Raw genomic sequence first — 20,548 nt, 5'->3', positions numbered from 1 at the left:
ATCTTGATAGATTCATTGTAGCAATTAAAACTCAGCTAATAATATGCAGCTAAGGAGTACTTTATGTCAGCTCTTTCACTCAGAATAATATTTCTGGGCCCAGTTTGACATGAAACACTCTTTTTTTCCTTCTGGGTGTCTCCTTGTATTTATGTCCGATAAATAAAATTCAGTAATAAATACAGTGACCCACCATTTCATTTATTGCCCTCTGACAATTCTAATTAATTCTGAATATGAGTCAGATGGAGGAGAATTGATGGTTGATGGAGGAGAATATACTGGGAAGCTAATTTCACATATGATGATTTTGAGGTTTAAGGGAAGGCATAATTGTGGTGGAATAGTTACTTGAAATCAAGTGAAATGCTGACTGTTCAGTGGCCAAGAAAAGAGTAATGAATATCTGCATCAGGCTGGTTGAAACCTACTAACACAACCTCAGTATGTTATTGTGTTGAGGGCATGTTATAAGAAAAATATTAAAAGGTCATCTTCTGTAAACAATAGAGAGGTTCTTCTTCCTCAAAAGGTATTTTATATTAGCTAATAATTTTGCATATAAATGCCCACCATCAGTGCAATCCTGGTAGAGCTCTGAATGATTGGGTCTTATATAGCACATTCTGTTATGCTGTGCTGTGTAATCTGTATTCCCTTTAAACATCTACTTTTCTGATTAGCTGTGGTTTCTGAGTGACTTCTAAATTAGGATTTTATATGCTGTCTTACGTGTTGCTTCCATGTCTTAAAACAGAGCTGATTTTATTTTTTCTCAATGTTTTAGGTATAACATCAAAGACAAAGATACCTTTTTTGACAATGCAACCCGCAGCCGAATAGTAAGTTAGTAAAAATAACATAGCCGTGTCTTCTTGTCCTGAGTGGGATTTGCTAGTGGGGTTTAGAATGGGATTTACAGGGAGTGTTTTAGTTTCAGCTTTGCTGTTTTCATTAATTTATGCATTTGTGTATTCTTGCTGAATACTAATTCCTGACATATGTATATAAGGACTTCCTTTCTGGAGCTGCAGGAGTGGGAAATGCTCTGCAGGGAAGCTATTGACTCCTCTTCAGTGTTCAAAGCTCTTTTCAGCCCTACTCCTAATCTTTAACTAGATTTCCTGCCATATAGTTCTTATACTTCAAATACTTCTAAAAGGACACAACACAGCAGGCTTTAGCCCACAAATGTTAGGGCAGATAATCCAGTCATTAAAACTGCTAAATGATTTAAATATTTGTGCAAATGAACACGGCAGAAACCACCTATTTTAGAACTTTGTTTTATTGCTAATTCCATTATGAAATTCATGCTAAAAAGGATCTGTGTGTTGTCCCACTGTTCTTTTTTGCAGGTGAGGGAAATTTTGAAGCGCACATCCACAAAGACCAGAAACAGCATGGGTAAGGTGGAGGAAAGAGAATTAGAGGTGTTCTTTTGAAAGGAATTTTGTAGGTATCTCACAGAATATTGATTTTTCTGGCAGGACACAAAATATGCTGGCACATCTTCCCAAAAGAAAAAAAGTTAGAGATTGAATGAAATTTTTTTTCTGAGGCATATAATCAGAATTTATAGTTCATGGTTTAGATGGTAATGGGAGCTGGCTTTTCATTTCTACAGGTGCAGCATCTGGCACACTACTCACATTTAATGAATTGTTATAAAATTGGATTTGATTACTCTATGATCTGCTTTGGAAAATTCAGATGTCAACTGCAATATGTTGTATTATTTCTTGCAGGACCACATTTTTCTTGCCATTTCAATTGAATAATTCACCTTTCCAGGTTATTTTTATTGCTTCAGCTTTAAAAATTACCTCCCTGAGCTGCCTAGTGAAATATATGACTTAAATATGACTGTTTTGAAGATACTTTTGGGATAATGCTGAAATATTTGGAGCTTGACGTTCAGAATTTATTTAATTTTCTTGAAGTTCAGAGTTTATACAGGTGTACATATTCTCTTTTCTCTACTCTTTTCTCTCACCCTTTGTGAGATCATGGCACATGTGGAAAAGAAGTGATCGTCCTCCCTGACATATTTTCTGGAAATCTTTCTGTAAACTTGGCTACCTATGGACAGATCACAGTGACCAAGGGTAACATTCCTGGCAAATAAAGTGCTGCAGCAAGATTCTGCACAGTCCTGATGTGATTTTGGGCAGGGCAGCTCCAATAACACATTTTTGGTACAGGAAAATAGATTAATTTGGGTTTCTTTGAACAGGAGATAGATTTTGTTTTAATTACATAAAAAGCATGACAAAATGAAACACACAAAAAATGCTTTTTCTTTTTCAACCAAAACCACTTGCCTTTTTCCAGTATAAACTTTTAAATTTATGACTACCACACTGTTTCCTTTTAAAAAATATTAAAATATGTTTTTAAAAATGTCGGGCATTCTCAATTTCTAAAACATTTTTTGGCAGTTGCTGCTTTTTAAACTGTTTACTTGGTGGTGTTCTATGTTTTGATCTGCTCAAAAGTCTCTAGTAGGGCAATAGAGGGGAATGCTGCCTTATTTTTCTGGAGTGCTGGGAACCCTCCTGGAGACTTTGGAATTTTCTTCAGAGAAAACTGGAGAGAAGCTCAAGGACAGAGTAGGAAGGGACAGAGCACTTGACAATGGAGATATTTGCCTCTTAAGGTTTTCTTTACTTTAATAGCTTGTTCTGGTTCATAGTGGAATAAAACACATCATTAGAGATCAAAGGACTAGTAAATAACTTCTCAGGAATTTTTTAACTCTAGCATGAAAATACAGCCTGATGCACTTTAAGCTCAGGCCAGCTCAAGAAGTCATTTGACATGAAATAACTATTTTAGCATTCCCATCCTTTCCATCTTTCTGGTCTGTAGCCAAAACACGATTGTGCATCATGTTTGACCTAAACTCACTTATTCCTTTGATCTTCTGAGATCCTCCCCCAAAAGACCTCTGTTTCATATGTCATAAGGCTTTCCCATCTCACTGGTCTTAAGCATAAAACCACTCATCAGGAGAGGTTTAAAAGATTTTTTAAATTTTTTTTTCTTTTATTATTAGAGTTCATTGCTTATTTTGCACAAGAAGCAGGACAGTGATGTTGGAAGTGCTTATAGCAGTCTGGTTTTATACACCTGTTTTATGAAATTAACAATACTTCAAACACTGCTTATGGATTTTTTTACATCTGTGTAAGGCTGAACCTGATTCTGCTCCTATGATATTAAAAAAGGAAGGCTTATTTTCTTCTAGCATAACTCTGAGTCACTGTAAACTTCCAAACACTGAATGTTTTCAGGAGCAGGCTTGTCACTATCAAAGCATAATTTCCTGATTCTATGAATGCATGTAATTGTACTTGTCCTTCTGTGAAGGGAGACATTTACTGGTACTGCCTGTCTAGCATCCCTGACCAGAAGGTTTCTCCCAAATATTTCAGGACAATGTGTAATTTGACTGTGGATTTTCATCACTAAAGACATGATAGCTGGTTACTTGTTTTTCTGGGCATTGAAAGCAGAGAAGCCTGGAATAAATTTATATATCTATGTTTTTCTATATAACTAATAATTAGAAATTACTCATCTTGGGTTGCCTTTTTATGGAACAATTGTTTTCACCTCCAGGGACTGGATATGGAATTGCTGTAAGAGTTGCAGGTCTTGAGAGCCAGTAGGGATCTTGTGTCTGTGTACAGGTGCTGCAGTCACTGCCTGGAATTCCCTTGCAAAACTAAATTCCCTGAAGTGCCCATGGCCAGGTTGGATGGGGCTTTAAGCAACCTGGGATGGTGGAAGGTGTGCCTAGGGGGCAGGGACTGATGGATCTTTAAGGTCCTGCCATCCAAACCATTCTACGATTTCATAACCACAAACTTCTGTGGAAGTTTTTGTGGGGGTTGTTTTTAATTGTTGGCCAGTGGGATCTGTAGTTGTGACCATTGTAAAGATTCAAGAAGGACTTCTCAATGCTTTGCTTCTCAGTCATGTGGCTCTTCGCTGTCAGGGTGAGAAAGTGATCAGAAGAGTCTTTGCACTGTGCTGTTCACTGAAGAAAAAGCATTTTATGGAAGTGAGTTTCTCTGAAAAATGTTTTCCACAGCCAGGAACCCTATGTGGCTCTCTTCTCATTCTGAATATTGTCAGTTACACAGCTCTGTCCCCTCTGGAATGTTATGAAATGGAATCTGTAATAATGTTTTCTGTTCTATTGTGCCTGTTTACCACCTGCATTTTTCTTTTTCTTTTAGGCATTGGCACGTTAATAGCAAACAATGTTTATGATGCAGCCTACCCACTTCATGATGTATGTATGCACTATGAAAAAAATCCAGTCCTCTGCTGGTGTCACTCAGGAGACATCCATTCACAGACATTCTTAATTGCTGTCTGTGACATTGAAAATCTCTTTTAAGTATGATTCTAATATGAAAATTCCCATATAAGTACATTTCAAGTTGTGACCTAAAAGTAAAATTAGTAATGTAGGAACAAGTAACCAAACATTTCTTTAATTTTTTTCTGCTTTTACATCAATTATTAAATTATTTTCTTTCTCCAGGGTGAATATGAAGGCCAAAATGATGACACGAATGAAAGAAAGGTAAAATACATAGCAAAATTTATTTCATATTATATTTAACATAATAAATGATGTTCTAAATCTCATTGTAAAGCATTAGCCATTGTACAAACAAGTAGATGTTTTAACAAATGTATGCGCTTTTGGAATTACATATTTTCCTCTATTTCTACGTTTTAAAATGTTTTCCCAAGATTTTTATAATGTCTTCTTATAAAGCATGTCAGTTAATTTAATTTGAAACTTATATCTTGAAATACTTCCAGATTCCCTCTACATAAATATACATGATTTTCAACCTGTCAGGAAGCTAAAATTATTAAATAACTCATATAATAATTTTATTTTCCTAACCAAATGCTCCTAGAGAGCTGTGGTTACTAAAATAAAATATAGTTGTACTTTTCATTTGATTGTGCACTCAACTAAATGCATGGAATTTCTAAAAATCTGGTTCTAATTATATTGTAATTAAAGTTTCTAGCTATCAAAAGACATTCAAAAATAGATCAATCCTCAAAATAAACAGTGTGAATTCAAACTCTGTTTAATATATATGCTTACTTTTAGAAATGGGAAAAAAACAATTTATTTACTAATAAATAATTAATTTAGTTTTATAGATTACTAATAAGTCATCTATTAAGATCCTTTCCATATTGTTTTATAATGTTTGCTCATTTTCTTTTCCTTGATATGCAAACAGTGGGATAAGAAATGCAGAGGGAAAATAGAAGGGAGAGAAAGGGGAAGAAGGCACAATGAAGAAAAAGGGAATGTTTGGAAACCTCCAATATTTACTATACCATGAAGACTGAGTTCATACAAAGGAAGGTCATACAAATAAATCTGATTTCTTCAATGCTGAATTAATAAAATTTGAAAACATAATCTTTGTAGTTTTTGGTAAATAATGTTGCCATTCAGCCGCTAGATGTCTTCATGTGCCGTATACAATTTAATTTAGTGTATGGACCTTGGTAAGCAAAACAAAGTTAGAAAACAAACTATAAAAGAAGCATGTTTATTTGTGTCTGTTACTTTGAACTTTTTGTTCATGAAGGCATTATCTCCTCTGGACTTGGAGAATTTTCTCCGAGAGGCAGCTTCACAGATTACTGACTTGGAATATTTTAAAACAAATATTTTAGAGGAAAAAACTAAATGAACATCGGTCAATGGAGGAAAATTGGGTACTGTGGAATGTGGGGGGAAGAGGGCCTAGAAGGACCAGTGTCTGGAAAAATATTCCCCCTACTAGTTGTATTTTGTGCTGCCCTCTTTTTATTCTGCTTATTAGGCTCAGTTATGAAGTGTTAAGTATTAAAAACATAAAAGCTTCTTTCCAGAAATACTTCATTGATTATTCACATATGTCCCTTCTGCCTAGGCCTTGAATCTTCTGTAGTATTCCTATGCATAACATCATCTGTTTTCTATCTGAATCTAATAGTCTCAGTGTTTAATTTCCTGAAGAACCCTGATCACGTTTAAAAGAAAAGAGGGCATTTTTAAGCTTTTTTTTCCTTCTGCCCTCTTTTATTTTGCCCTCTTTGACTTATCTGTATCTTTTAATTCAATTTTCTCTTGTAAAAACCCCAAATATGAACTCAGTCCTTACAGGGTACTTGAGCCAATAGGGCAGCACAAGTAATTAAGATTTATGTACCAGTTTATAACATAAAAGGTTAATCCTTATCAACCTTCTTCAGGATTTCCTCAGAGAAAATGCACATTGACACAACACTTTTGTCCCATCCTACAAGAATTAGAAATCTGCAATGGAAACCTTAGACTGAGAGGGTTTCAGTTTTTCCTAAGACTAAAGGAATTTCCCAGTTTCAGTGTGATTTCTGCTCTAAAAAAAAAGTCTTTTTTAAGAATGGAATTGAGCAGCAGCATAATGGTAATAACTCACCATGAGTATAAACACTGGTTTAGTCTTTAAGTTTCTGGCCCACTGGCAACTTGTAGCCCTTCATTGCTGTCTCTATGTTTGACATTAAAAAAGTCCATTAGGGCTTTGTAACCCGCCTGGGAAATCCAGTCATCATATTCTAGAGCAGCATCCCTATTATTAGAAGCAGATCAGAAAATTCCTATAAACTTACAGAAAGTACCTGTTCCTAAATGGAATGCTATTTTAGACAGTTTTCTTTTTGCTCTTCAAATTCCATTCTGTAGCTGTGTTCAAAGAAGCCTTTGGGGAGTTTTAGAATCGTAATAGTTTTAACTTTCTTCTTTTGTATATGTGAGTGAATGTATTTATTAGTATGATTATTTATGAAAATAAAATAAAATTTTGTAGGTAATGCTTGGGGGTAATGGCAAGGGGTGTTTTTGAATAGGCAAGAACAAGCCTTCATATGAAAATATCCTTATGGCAGCCAGGACAATCCTCTTCAGTGAAGTCGTGTCCCAGAAACCACGGGAATCAGAGAGGGAATAAGCAAGTCTATCCCAAGTTCTTTGCCTGTTGCAGTTGAGTGTGTTGTGGTCAATCTACCCCAGGTCCTGCAAGGTTTCCTTTTATCTCTGTTCCTATTCCAGCTGGATTCCTCCTACTGCAAAAAGTTTCCGTAGAATCTGATCCTTCCTTTGAGCTCTCTGTAAGCTGTGGGGGGAATCTGCATGTCCAACAGCAGACGTAGCCTTGTGTTATGTCCCCAGCATGGGAACACAAGTGGCTTTTGTATGGGCTCTACTGGGTTTATCAGCCCCAGGAGTGCAGCAAATATTTTTCGCTCTTAGATGATTTTTGTGAAAACAGAAGGGATAACTTTTTTCAATTTAATTTTCAGACTGTTTTTTTTTCTTTCTTTCTTTGTTTCTTTAGCTGCTGTATCAAGAATGGGCAAGATATGGAGTGTTTTACAAGTTTCAGCCTATTGATCTCATAAGGTAATGTGGACTTGCATAAAACACCAAGGGACCTGGTACTGAGGTGATGCAGATTAACATTTCCACTTCAGCAAATGAAACCTTGGATTGATCAGAACATTGAAAATAATATCCCCACTGCTTTTTTTGTGGCTCTGATAATAATTTACTATAACAAAAATCCATTAACCATTGTTACCTATGCTTTTGGATAGTGTTTATTCCTGGAAGAATGTCATACTTGTTTTTGGGGTCTTTTAGGTATTGACTTGTTCAAAGGAGAGGAATTGCCTTTTACATTGGTGCATTTTTATTGGAGGGTTTGGTTACAAAATCTGGCAAATAATCAGAAGCTGGGATTCACATCATGAATCAGTGTGAAAGTATTTGACAGTTTTGAGATTGATTTAATTTTTTTACTCCTGATTTTACAAGTTTTATTCATCTGAACACATCCACATGTGTTCCCAGTGGGTTTTTCTTTTGTATATTTATAAATTTTATCTTTACAAACATGGAAGAAGTTGGCTCTAAAATAAGACAAAACAAACCAGTCATGATTTTTACGGATTTACCACGGTAATTAAAAGAAAGGCAAAACAATTTTTGTTGTATCGTATTTTGTTTGGACTATAAACACTAAGTAAAGAAAAAAAATATTTGAGTGAACAGCTGACTAGAAATATTCTTTTGTAAGATGTCTACCTAGGAAGAAATAAATGAAGATATTAAGAAATAGGAAGAAAAACCCTCAACAAATATCTGGTTTAAAATAATTTGTAATATAAGAAAGATGACAAATGTTACCATTTGTCTTTTGAATAATCAAACTCTAACCATTTTTTATTATATGATCTGCTCCTATGTGATTGCCTGCAAAAGCTGCTGTTGGTAATATGGATAGCCAATAAGTTTTGTAAAATATTTTTTTCTATTTTGAGCTAAAGCTGAAGTACTGCACATAGTTTTTCAAAGAGTAAAGCACTAACTTTTAATGTGAGAGGAACTACTCCTTATTGGGAGCAAGATGTTGCAAAATGGCAAGTGGAAGTGAGGCCATCAAACCCTACTAATGTTCTGCAAAGTTTTGAAATTTCCTCCTTTTTTTGCTTCAAAAGTTTTGTGCAAAATTTATGTACCTTTTTTATGGCAGTTACTGTGGGACAAGCTTCTGAGTGGAACAGGTAAACTCAGAATGAGATTACAGTACCCTGCTGTGTTGTTGGTAAATATTACCAGTGTTAAACTAAACTGTCACTGCCTAGAGGAATTCTCAAGTTTTAGCAGACCTGACAGCTCAGCTGAGTTAAAAATAGAGGTACATCTGCTTACACTCCATCTTAATTTGTATTTTGCTGTCTCCATTATAATGTTTCACTGTGCTGATATGATTTCATAGAAATCCTGTGGTTTAAACTTCTGTGAGAAACAGAAAAGAAGACCAAACATGTGCAATTGATTGTCTGTTCTCAGAGATGACTTTTCTTGCTTTTATCTTCCATATTTTGCTTGACTGCAAGTTTGACTGTTACCAATAAAATAAATGTGGTTTTTTTCCCCTGGGTAATGTTAGAGCTTTAGTGTAGATGTACCTGGAGAATGGCCACTCCTCTCTTTCTGCTGGTGATGTGGATTTCTTCATTTTTGTGCCATGGGGGTATCTGAGCTCAGCCTTGATGTGGGTACTTATTCCCTTAGCAGACATCAGTCACACATTGTGCTTTTTGGTTATTTACTGTGACCCTCCTTTCTTAGACTAATTAGATTGTACTCAACTTTTTTTTCTGTGGTTTTTTTTTTTGTTTTTTTTTGGTTTTTTTTCTGGTGCAACTTAAGTCTAAATTTAGGCCTTGATGGACAGATGAAGCAACATCCTTTTTACTTAAAGCCTTTCCTGCCCGCTGTTTTCAATAAGTGCCCTGCTAATTTTTAAATACAGCGTGCAACATATATTTAACTATTACTGTTTCACTCTTATTCAGTAGGAATGCCAACTGAAAGTCATTCTTTAACTCAAGTGTCTATGCTGGAAGATTAGATGTGGCACTGTAGAATTATTATAGGTTATTCCTAGTGCCTCAGGACCTTCCCTCTGACCACACAGTTGTTGCCAGTTCCCAGATGATTTTACACCTAAGACAGGAACCACATATTTGTTATACTCACTCTTGGTACAGACTGGGGATTCTCTTCTAACAGCTGTAATCCTCAGGGAATTTAACTGCACAGTCAGTCTTGGAAAATTTTAAAGTTCTTAATAACAAAAGGAAAAAAAGGACCATTATAATATTCCCCAACAATTCCATTCACTCCTGTCTTTTAATCTGTAAAAATATCCTTCTCTGGCTTTATGGACTGCTTTGGGCTATAAGAAAAAGCAAATATTTTTGGCAAGGAAATGCAGCTGTGAGTAAGTAAGGTTTTCCACCAAATAAGAACACAGTGCATGTTACATATTTCTATTCTAAAGCAGAACAATTTCACTTTAAAACTTTAAGGAAATATATAAGCAGATTGTGCAAGTAATACAGTGCATATCTTCTGCTGTTACCCTACTGCACTTTAAGGCCAACATCTTTTTATAGTTCCAAGAATCTCTATAGTGAAGATTCCTTCCCAACGTGAAATCGGTCCAGCTTGCAGTTTGTCATCATTAAAGCTCTAGGTGCAGGGGGAAGTGCTGTGCCAGCATACACTCATGCTTGATGTCCCTCCTGCCAGATTTTACAGCAGAGAGCTTCCTGGAGGGGGCCAAAAGCATGTGGGACTCTGGAGCAGAGTCTGAGCTGGTGAAAAATCAACATTTTCCCCATAATTATATCTCTTTTCCCTTTCCATGATCTCATTACTCCCCACAACTCCAGTTTATTTATGAATGGCCTTTATTTTCATGGATGCCATACATCCATGAAAATGGTTTGCATTTTAGGAGTTTGATGGTAGGGCAGCACTTTTCAGCTGAGTTGTAGGAAGTTTTCCCTCCCCTCACTGGAACCTCTCATCACAGGCCTTACCCAAGTGCTCCAGCCATTGTTTATTGCAAGGCAGAAGGGTTTTACTTGTGGTGCATAAATCACCAAGGAATTTGTGTTGAATTATTCTGCTGGATACAGGCCTGTGACTGGAGTGAGATGATTTACTTACAGCTCTGCATTTCACAGACTTTGCCAGTCCTGTAGGAAGTGCTTCTCTCTGTCTCTTTTGGCAAGGGCTTTGTCTTATTTATTGTTGCTTGTATGAGAGATGGAATTTTAAACCAGTAGGTTTGGATTGTAGTGGTGAGGAAAAACAGATCCTTGCTTTCTGATAAACATAATTCCCAGGCTTCAGATCACTGTCTGAGCACTAGGATCCTCATTACCACCTAGATTCCTCTCTCCTGCAGTGGGATTTTCAAAAGCTAGATCGAGCAGGAGGTGTGTATATCTGCATCAGGACTGCAAAGTCAAGTCTTGGATGACTTAGGTTGCTGCACAACTTCCTCAGATCTCCCCCTTTGACTGAGGAATTTTGTAGGCAGCTAGAAATCAGTTTTCATCATGTTAAGGACTGTCTCAGGCTAAGTTCAGTAGTGCCTGAATGATGCCTAAAGTTCACAGCCAGACACTTTTATTTTTGAATGGACATGACTGACAGGTCCCACCCAAAATGTGTCTTTGGATGTGACATCAGTGAATTTTTATAGGAAATGGAAGTTTCTTTCAAACTAGAGGAGGAAAAGACAGAGGTGAGAGGCCACATTTGGAGACAAATTGTGCACATTTAACTATTTATCTGTATGTGAATATTTGTAGGTGTGTGTGGCTAGGAATTGCAGGGAGTAGAAAAAAGCTGCTGTATTTGGGTGGCTATAGGTCTGCTTACTTTTCTTGTAGAGCTGCTCTTAATGTCTTATCTCTGTAGAAGGTTCTGGTTGTGGCTTACAGGGCAGAGAGAAAGTTCTTTCCTGACTCCTGAGTGCTGACCAGGGGTCAAGACCGACACGTTTCTGGTTTAAGAGTATTCCCTCATGCTAAGATCTTTTGTATGAGGATCCTCTCTATCCGTAAGTTATATTAGGACAGACCATGGCTTTGTCTGATCCAGTAACATTGGACAAAACCAGGATCACAAGGGAAGAGATCAAGAACTGGGCACCACATAAAAATTATGCCCAGAAAACACAAGTTTAAGGAAAGCTTTCAATATGGCAAATCTTCCACAGTCAGTACAGAGAGCAGAAAAATTAAGATTTTTATGCCCTATTGAGCAGGGCGTAAGAAAAGGATGGAACCAGGCTCTTTTCAGCTGTCTCCTGAGACAAGAGTTGATGGGCACAAAGGAGAGTGAGGTAGAGTAGTCTGTAGTTCCATAGGTCCTTCTTCTTGTCCTTCCTGAAAATGGGGGTCACATTTGTTTTCCTCCAGCTTTTGGGCATTTCTCCCAGTTGCTGCCATAAATCAAAGGTTATCAAGAGCTGCATTGTAATGACATCTGCTAGCTCCCTCAGCCCTCATGGGTGCATTCCATCAGAACCTACAGACATATGGATTTCCAGTTTGCTTTAGTATTCCCTGACTCAATCCCCTTCCACCAAGGTGACTGAAAGATAATTTTTTTATACTTGTTTTTAATTGGAAATGATACCTCTGCTTATTAGCCACCAGACGGTGTCTATCTGACAGCAGTTACACTGTGCAAGTGCTAACAAGGACCTACTTACTAAAATAAATACATGAAATTAATTCAGGGTCTGCAGTAAGGGTTAGCTATATGAACTTGAAAAGCAAGAAAACTCTCATGAAATACTATTTATTATAAATGAAAGATATTTAGGAAAAGATGCTGGTATTTGGGGTTCTCACTCTTGTGAGATGAATAAAATCACTTTAAATGAGATGAATAAAATCACAAAAATTATCTTGTGGAAACTGGAGATTAGAGGAGTGATGAGATGCAATGACCTCACATTTGTTCAAGTACAAAAAAGGCAGAAAAGCAAGTTGTAATAGGTACTAAAAAAATAGGAAGTAAAAGACTAAGTAACCTCCTTTCCTAAAAGAAACTCCAAAAGAAAGGTTGATTCACATGAAATAAGTTACTCCTTATTTGTATTTGTTTCTTATAGAGAAAATATTATCTGTATAACTGAATGAATTGCTTCTTATATAGAGTGTCACTTGGTGCCCTGAGTTGTTTATAAAATGAAACTTACTTCCACACAGGTGAGCTCTGATTGACTTTCATTAGCTTTGAATTAGCCTCAGGTAGCCATGGATTTTTAATTTTCCAGGTTAGGAAGGTTGCAGACTTTCTAAAAAATGCTAAATATAGAGAATGAACAAAAGAAAGGTGAGGAGAGGCAGAGTGTCCATGGGTTGTCTTATGCATTAATTCTTGGATGTGACACTGTGTTGCTCCTGTTGAAAATGCCTTCCCTGAGCACAGTGCGCTGTGGTTTCTGCAGGCTCTGGGACATTTAGAACTTTTTTACACTAAGCACATGACAGGAAACATCAACAGAATAATGTAATCAGGCACTTAATCCTTTCAAAGCTGTTCTGAAGTTTTGTATTGTCCCAAAACAGAGAGGAGAATACAATTACAGTGCCTCTGACTACCCAGCATCGTGTTGTTTGCTTATCCATTTGGCAGTTGTCAGCCTTAATTTCTGTCTCAAACACATTACATGTCTACTTATTATGCTTCTATTGTTCTTTCTCCTACAGTCAGTAAACAAAGGCTTTTTTCAGTTTATAATCCATCACTACAAGCTATGCACTTTCAGCTGTATTCTGACAATTTCTTGGAATGGAAGCATAAGGTTTGTGAATCTGTGAGGCTTAGAGAGTGGTTTGTCCTAGTTTTACATCTTTTCAAGGTTTGGCCTTTTGCTATTTTAAATTGCATTTAATACACAAATCCTGGCTATTATTATCAATTATTATTATTATCATAATCATCATCAATTATTATTATTAAAAATAATAATAGTATTTCCCCTTGGTTTTTGAATCCACTAGAAATTTGAGAATTTGAATATCCCCTTCCTCCACAACATCAGCTTCTCCCTGTTACTCCGCTGAAGAGTTATTTTTCTTAAGAGCCAAAAAAACAAGGAAAAAACATAGTTTTACCTCTAAGTAAAATTTGCAGTTTCTGTTCTCCATGGAGTTGCAATATTTTGACAGAGGATTTTTTTCTTCTCCTATAAAGAATCACAATTAAAATTCCACAGTGCCTTGAAAGATAAATATATCTGTAATTTAGGTAAGTTTGACTCCAAACTTTTGTACCATTGGAGGAAATATATACCTAATGGCAAATATTTTTTAGGTAATGTTTTCAAACAAGATCTTTAATGAAAACAGCTTGATTAAATGGCTGTGGTGGCACATTTTTTCATTCTGTTTTCAGGGGAAAAGGTTCAGGTTCTAAAATCCATTCAAAACCACACTTTTAATCAATCTCTAATGGACATTCTTGATTTTTATGCCCCTTATAGGGGGGAAAAAGTGCTTTTACCTTGGACGAAGTCTCCTTTCTTTGTTTTCTGTATGCAGAACCAGCTGGCCTTTCTAAAGGACATTTTCTTTCCTACCCCAAACTCAGATGCATTGCAGTTTATCTGAGCTTCTGTAGTTGTTATTTTTCCCACTCTTAAAATTTTAATTAAAAAAGTTTTTCAGTCCCTTGGCATGTTGTTCCAAGGGGGATTGTCTTCTGCCAGGATCTTTTCTTGGCTTCCATATTGCTCCATTTGGTGCACTCTCTGAGTATCTGGATTTAGCACTGATATGTTCCTTCTTGAGAATCCTTGGATGGAATATGTGCTGTCAGGCACAACCCTGGTGGAAATCTCCACGATCTCTGAATGCACAGCAGCCTCAGTGCTGCTGCTGAGCAGTAATTCCACCCAGGTGTCCCAGATGGTTGTAATAAATGCTTGAATCTTGCCCTGAGAAAATTTTCAAGCGAAGAAAGAATGGCAAATCCAGAAAAGTTTCAACATAGGCAGCTCCACCTGGAGTGAAATCTTGGGGTGTTCGGCAGTATTCCTGATTGTCTTGTAGTGACTGGGGCTTTCTATATACTCCAGCAGTCTTTCTGAAAGAACTCTGCAGTTTTGAGATGGAAACTTTGGATGGTGGGAACTATTATCTCAGAATCAAATGAAATATCTCTGTTTTTAACTTACCATGTGCTAGAAATTGCTTCTCACTTTCTAAGGGTAGTCATAGTTCTACCTGCAGCATAATGGTTCATTTTCTTCTGGTTGCAAAAGTGCTGAAAGAATAAATTGTGTTCCTGGGGGCTGTTGCTGCAGGTCAGAGATGGAACATGGACCTGGACGGGGAAAATGTTTTAAACTAGCCTTGGCAGTAAAGGTGTTCTGACATGAAACTAAACTGCTTGTCCTCTTCCCCAACAGCAGAAACACCAGAATTTCACCGCCAAACTGTGCAAATAAGTTTATTTGAAGGCATTAGATGTATGTGTGACCATTTGCACAGGGGAAACCTACCCAAGAGGCAGCTGTAAATCAGTTTTGTTTTGCATAGAAACTATTGCATCTAAATGCCTTCTCCACCAAAAGGCTGGTGGAATGAAATGGAGACATGAAGTAACAGCTGGCCTAAAGTGGGCTGTGGAAATTTAAAAACTGAAGAGTTCTGCACCGATTTCCTGGTTAGGTGACTCAGTGTCCACAATGCCTTTTCCTTGCTTTTTTAGCTTTGTTCCTGAACGTCTCCAGAGTTCTTTCCAGCGTGTGTCACGCACCACACGCTTTATTCACATTCCAGGTACCCACACTTGTTTTCACAGAATCAAAACTGAAGGGTTTTTTCCTTCTCTCTTTCTCCCCCGCTTCCCCAAACCTTAGTCTATTTATAAATTGTACAACTTGGCATGGGAGCACTATGGCCAACGTTTGAGCAGAGGGTTTAATAATCAGTTATTCTGTTTGATGTTGGTTTTGCAGCCAGACAGACAAAAGTGCATTGCAGATGTCTGATTTAAGTGTTATATGGGTAAAGCAGAGGGAACCGAGCCAATGTTTCTGCTGTGGTCTTCTCAACACTTCTAATTCTGGGAGGGAATACACTTTCTACAGGTGGTTGTTGTTGCTGTTGCTGTTGGGAGTTTTTTAATGCTGTTTCTGATAATCTGCTGGAAGAGCAGCTTTTGTTCAGTTTGTTCAGGAGTTATGGGTAATTTGACCAAATCTTTCCTTAAAGACGTGATTCTTGTTCATGAGAACTCAGTACTTGGTAGGTGGTCATTTAACCAGCCTTTATAAAGTCTTCTAAAATGAGAAGCACAAAATTTCATCTTATGATATGTCAACATACATAAGAAAAGCCTTGATAGGAGCACTACACATTCTTTATCAAAGCCATTTGCCCTTTAGTTTGGGGATAACCCCTGCCTCCATGGAATATGTGTATATAAAGGGGCATTTCCCTTTGTGCCAGGGGCACACTTTTTGTGACATTCTACAGTATCCATGAGCACACACTTTAGCTTTGCCTGGATATATGTGAGGCATATGGGAATTAGCTACTGAGGTAGGGCAAGACTCTGGTCTCAATTCTCCTCTTTTGACATGCCAGCTTAAATCGTAGATAATTCCTGTAGGATAATAAATCAGACTGGTTTTATCCCAATGTAAATGAGGGAACATGCCAAGTTCTTGGTGTAAATGTGTAAAAACTTCTAAAAATACTTTTTCTTGCCTTACATCATCCTCTACCCTTGAAGCACATTTTTTTCCTCCTCTGTTCATTTACTACTGAATCCAGCAGCAGTAGATGTTGATACAGGGGGTCACAGGTGTTTGCGCACCTTCACTGCTATTCAGAGGAACCAAAGAGTTCTTGGAATGTGTCACAGAAAAGACATGTCAGTTTCCTGTGTTCTTCTGACTTGATAAGCTCACATCTAAGTTGTTCATTATGTTTCCAAGCTCTGTCATTTCTTCTCCTTAGATTATTTCACTTTCTGGCACATTGGTGGACTGAGCTTGGGCAGAGCATCTTAATTATTTTCATTTTTCAAAACAGTTAAGTCACAAAACACAGTACAGTTTTCTTCTTCGCAACTGCATTTTTTATTCCATACTGCCAGGACATTGTTGAGCTCTTTTCACTTTCTTTTCGCATGGATACAAATAGCAACACTTCCCTTTATAGGTTACAGGTCACATTTCTCACTGGAAGGCTTAAAAATTTAAGGGGAAGCCTCTTGAGCCATAAACTTCAACTTTCATGACCCTGATCAGCTACTCTTTACTGCTGCTGGCATTTGAACTCTTTCTGTACCAATCTATGGTCCTTTGTCAAAAGAACAGAGAGTTTTGAACAACTTTGGACGATTTTTTTGTGCCTGCTCTGACCTATTTGAAACACTTTACTAGCTGTGCGCATTCCCCATTTCTACAAACAGGGAAGCAGTAAGAAGATATAATCAGGATAATCTCCCTCTGGTCCTCCTTTTCCTGCTTTAGTGTCAAATTTAAGGTTGTCACTTCCCAGTCAGGAGGAAACTTGAGAGCAAATGGATCTTCCCTGTATCCTGTGCTGTTCCAACACCATTGCTGCTGTAAGTTGACTCACACAAGAGGCTTGAAGAAAACCTTTAGGCCTTCTGGTTAGTTCTATATTTAAATCAATTATTCCTTCTCTCAGTTCATATTAAAAAAAGTGGATTAAAATGTGTGTGTTAAACAAGTTATAATAACAACATAGTATACTAACAAACAGGTATATTAAAACTATATATTTATTTTCAAATGTGAAAATAAAGGAAAGCTTCTTATAATTATCACCAAACTTACCTGGCATGTGCCAGGTAAGAGGGCAGTCCCACAGTATATGGCTTCTATTTGCCACAAATTTTTATCATTTCATAAAATATATAATTTCATAAAATATGATATATCATATAATATTTCCTTGTATTCTCTTTACATCCATTGTCCCAAGGTGCTTCAAATCTTAACTTAGTGCCATTCAAGCCATGCTGTGATGATTTCACTTGTGCTGTTTGATAATTCATACAGTTTGTGGCTTAGGGTACCTTGCAGTATCAGGTGTAGAGGCTGTACTCTTTTCCTTGAAGATTCGTGAAATTTCACAAGTTCTGGATGACATCCCCTCATACTGAAGATAATGTTGTCTGTATATCTCCTTAAAATGCTTTTGTTGTGCTTTCCCCTTAAGGACTGTTCTAAAGCATAAGCAAGTTTGGTTGGACATGAGAAATAGAGGCACTCAAAGAAGGCAAAACTGAAATAGGCAGGATTGCACTGCCAGTTTTCCATGGGAGAGCCTGGAAGTGTGGAGTTAGCTGCAGCTGTGATGGTGTGAGAACAACAGCAGGATCAGTAGTAATAAAAATCCCTCACTGTTGCTTCCCTTATCCACCTCTTCTGAGATGGAAGTGACTGTGGAGTCTTTTCTTGCTGTCCCTTGGTTCTCTGCCATGATTGCACTCCTGCTCTGTCTCTCCTGTGGCATGTCTGGCCCTTAGACCCAACTTCTGGAGTAGAAGATTTCAGTTTGGGCCTCCAAAAATCTCATTTAAGCATTTTCAGTAGGAATGATGCAAATCTGGGGTGCTGAACTTGGATAAAACTTTCCTAAGGTAAATGGCATCAGAATAAATCTCGGACTGGGATTGTGCTCAACCTTTATGAGGAGGTTTTCTTTCTTTTATTAGACACAATATAATGAATTTATTGTAATTTTTGCTGCTGTCAAAGTGTAAATGTCTCACTGACTCACACTCCATGCCATACCCTGAGTGCTGTCTTTGTAACTGCTTTCTGTACAACACTGTCCATCATCTTCTCTGGCTTGTGAAATGTTTTTAACCTTGTTATGTTTTATCTAAATTTTGGTGAATTCTTGAGTTCTATGAAGGTCTTTGGGTTTTGCAATATTTGTAATCACTCCTAACTGTACATTAGAATGATCAGTGAGGGTCATCCATGCTTAGTTTACTTCTTGCAGTGTGATTCATGAAGATGCTGGGCTGAGTTCTACCAGTTATTTATCAACATCTGCAGTGGGCTGTTCTTCAGAGCAGACACTGTTTTTTCTAACCACCTGTCCAGGGGCTGTTAACCTGACAAAATTATTCTTTCTGAAAAGCCAGTGCTAAGTGTGCAAGTAAACTTTCCTCCTTTAGCAGCAGTTCCAGATTAGTCATCTTTTAAGATACTAGAGGATGTTGTCAGTATGGTCCCATAGATGTTATTTCTATGACTCTCACTAACAGAATCCAGGAGTACAACAGAGGAAAAAAATTAATGTGCTCCTCTAAGGCATTAAGTATTTTCCAATGTTTTTTCCTATTTCACTGACTTCTTTTAAGAGATGCAAAGACCACTACAGTTTTCTCTGAACAGATATTATGTATTGCAGTGATACCTGCTTAATTTCAGCTCAGGAGAATGTACCAGGACCATCTTTAACTTCTCAAAACAGAGAAGCCCAAATTGCCAAATGCCTGAATCATCCCCTTCATTGATCCTATTGTCTTCAAGATCCACAGGGTTTTCATTCATGTCTTTCACAATTCGTATTTTAACTTTCTGGGTCTGTTTAGTAGCTGTAAAACACATTTTAAAATTATATCCTTGGCATGTGCTTTTTCTTTTTCTTTTTTTTCCTCTTTTTCAGGAAGTATTTTGGAGAAAAGATAGGACTTTATTTTGCATGGCTGGGTTTATACACAGAATTCCTTATTCCATCTTCAGTAGTTGGGATTATTGTATTTCTGTATGGATGTATAACCATCGAAAGTGACATTCCTAGGTAAGCTTATCTGTGATCCATTGTTTGTTATTTGAAAATTATAAGACTGTGCTTTTTCTTATTAATCTGTAGTGAGAATAACTGGTTTTAGTCGTCTGAAGAGCGGTGATGTATAATTACCAACCCTGCGAGCATGAAAAAAACACAGAGGCATTGAAAAGCTATTCGAAGGGCACATATTTATTTGATTGGTCAGTGTCTCACTTCCTGAAACAGAAATAGATAGTGAGTCCACTGTATTGAGTTTGTTTTCTAAGATATTAATTTGCTTTTTATGAGTACACATAGCTCACTGCTCAATCAGAAAGTTGTTGTATGAAACTCACCGAAATTAATGCCAACACTGTCCATGACTCTTGAAACACTTGATTCCCATTAAAATCAGACCATTTGTACAAGTAAGATGAACAATAGTACAAGACTTAGCAAATGCCAGCAGATCAAGGGATGTGCTTCTGTCTCTTTGCCCCTCTCTGCTGAGCCCCCCCTGCAGGGCTGCATCCAGCCCTGGGCCCAGCACAGGAAGCACAGGGAGCTGCTGGAGCCAGGCCAGAGCAGGGACACCAAGGGGATCAGAGGGATGGAGCAGCTCTGCTGGGAGGAAAGGCTGAGGGAATTGGGATTGTTCAGCCTGGAGAAGAGAAGGCTTTGAGGTGACCTCACTGTGGCCTTCTTCCAGTGCCTGCAGGGAGCCCACAGGAAAGAGGGAGAGCGACTTGACAGGGGCCTGGAGTGACAGGACAAGGGGGAATGGCTTCACACTGACAGAGAGCAGGTTTAGATTGGATATTGGGAAGAAATTGTTCCTGTGAGGGTGGTGAGGCCCTGGCATAGGTTGGCCAGAGCAGCTGTGGCTGCCCCATCCCTGGCAGTGTTCCAGGCCAGGTTGGATGGGGCTCTGAGCAACCTGGGATAGTAGGAGGTACCCTTGCACATGGCAGGGCAGTTGGAACTAGATGATCTTTAAGGTCCTTTCCAACTCAACCCATTCTATGATTCTATATTTGGTCTTCACAGTATTCCCCTTCTAGACACAAAATAATGCTGAGTTTTGTGTGTCCTGAGGGCAATATACTACACAAAGACTGCCAAAGTGATACCGTGATGTTAATGTCTGCTTCCCAGTGGGAAAAAAAAAAAAAAAATCTGTGTCTGATCTGTGTCTGACTTCTGCTGGAGACAAGATACTGCAGTACTTGTATGCTGATCACACTCATGACAGTCCCTGAACTGTAAGCTTTTAAAATCACTGCAGTAGGAAAAGGTTACTGATAGGTAAATGATGAAC

The 20,548-nt window shown here is 37.7% G+C and overlaps 1 protein-coding gene across 1 annotated transcript in view; it reads left to right on the top strand.

Annotated features, from left to right (window-relative positions):
• ANO2 (anoctamin 2) overlaps positions 1-20,548 on the top strand; it is a 120,399-nt gene that overhangs the window by 5,172 nt on the left and 94,679 nt on the right. The window contains exons 3-8 of the mRNA XM_077177994.1: positions 788-842; positions 1,359-1,407; positions 4,248-4,303; positions 4,559-4,600; positions 7,416-7,480; positions 19,126-19,260. Coding sequence (XP_077034109.1) covers positions 788-842; positions 1,359-1,407; positions 4,248-4,303; positions 4,559-4,600; positions 7,416-7,480; positions 19,126-19,260 — 402 coding nt within the window. The remainder of the gene's footprint in view (positions 1-787; positions 843-1,358; positions 1,408-4,247; positions 4,304-4,558; positions 4,601-7,415; positions 7,481-19,125; positions 19,261-20,548) is intronic.

Source organism: Agelaius phoeniceus, chromosome 5 (assembly GCF_051311805.1).
Source record: "Agelaius phoeniceus isolate bAgePho1 chromosome 5, bAgePho1.hap1, whole genome shotgun sequence".
Taxonomy (NCBI): domain Eukaryota; kingdom Metazoa; phylum Chordata; class Aves; order Passeriformes; family Icteridae; genus Agelaius; species Agelaius phoeniceus.
Note: the sequence above shows the minus strand (reverse complement) of the source record. Positions and strands in the feature narration are given on the sequence as shown.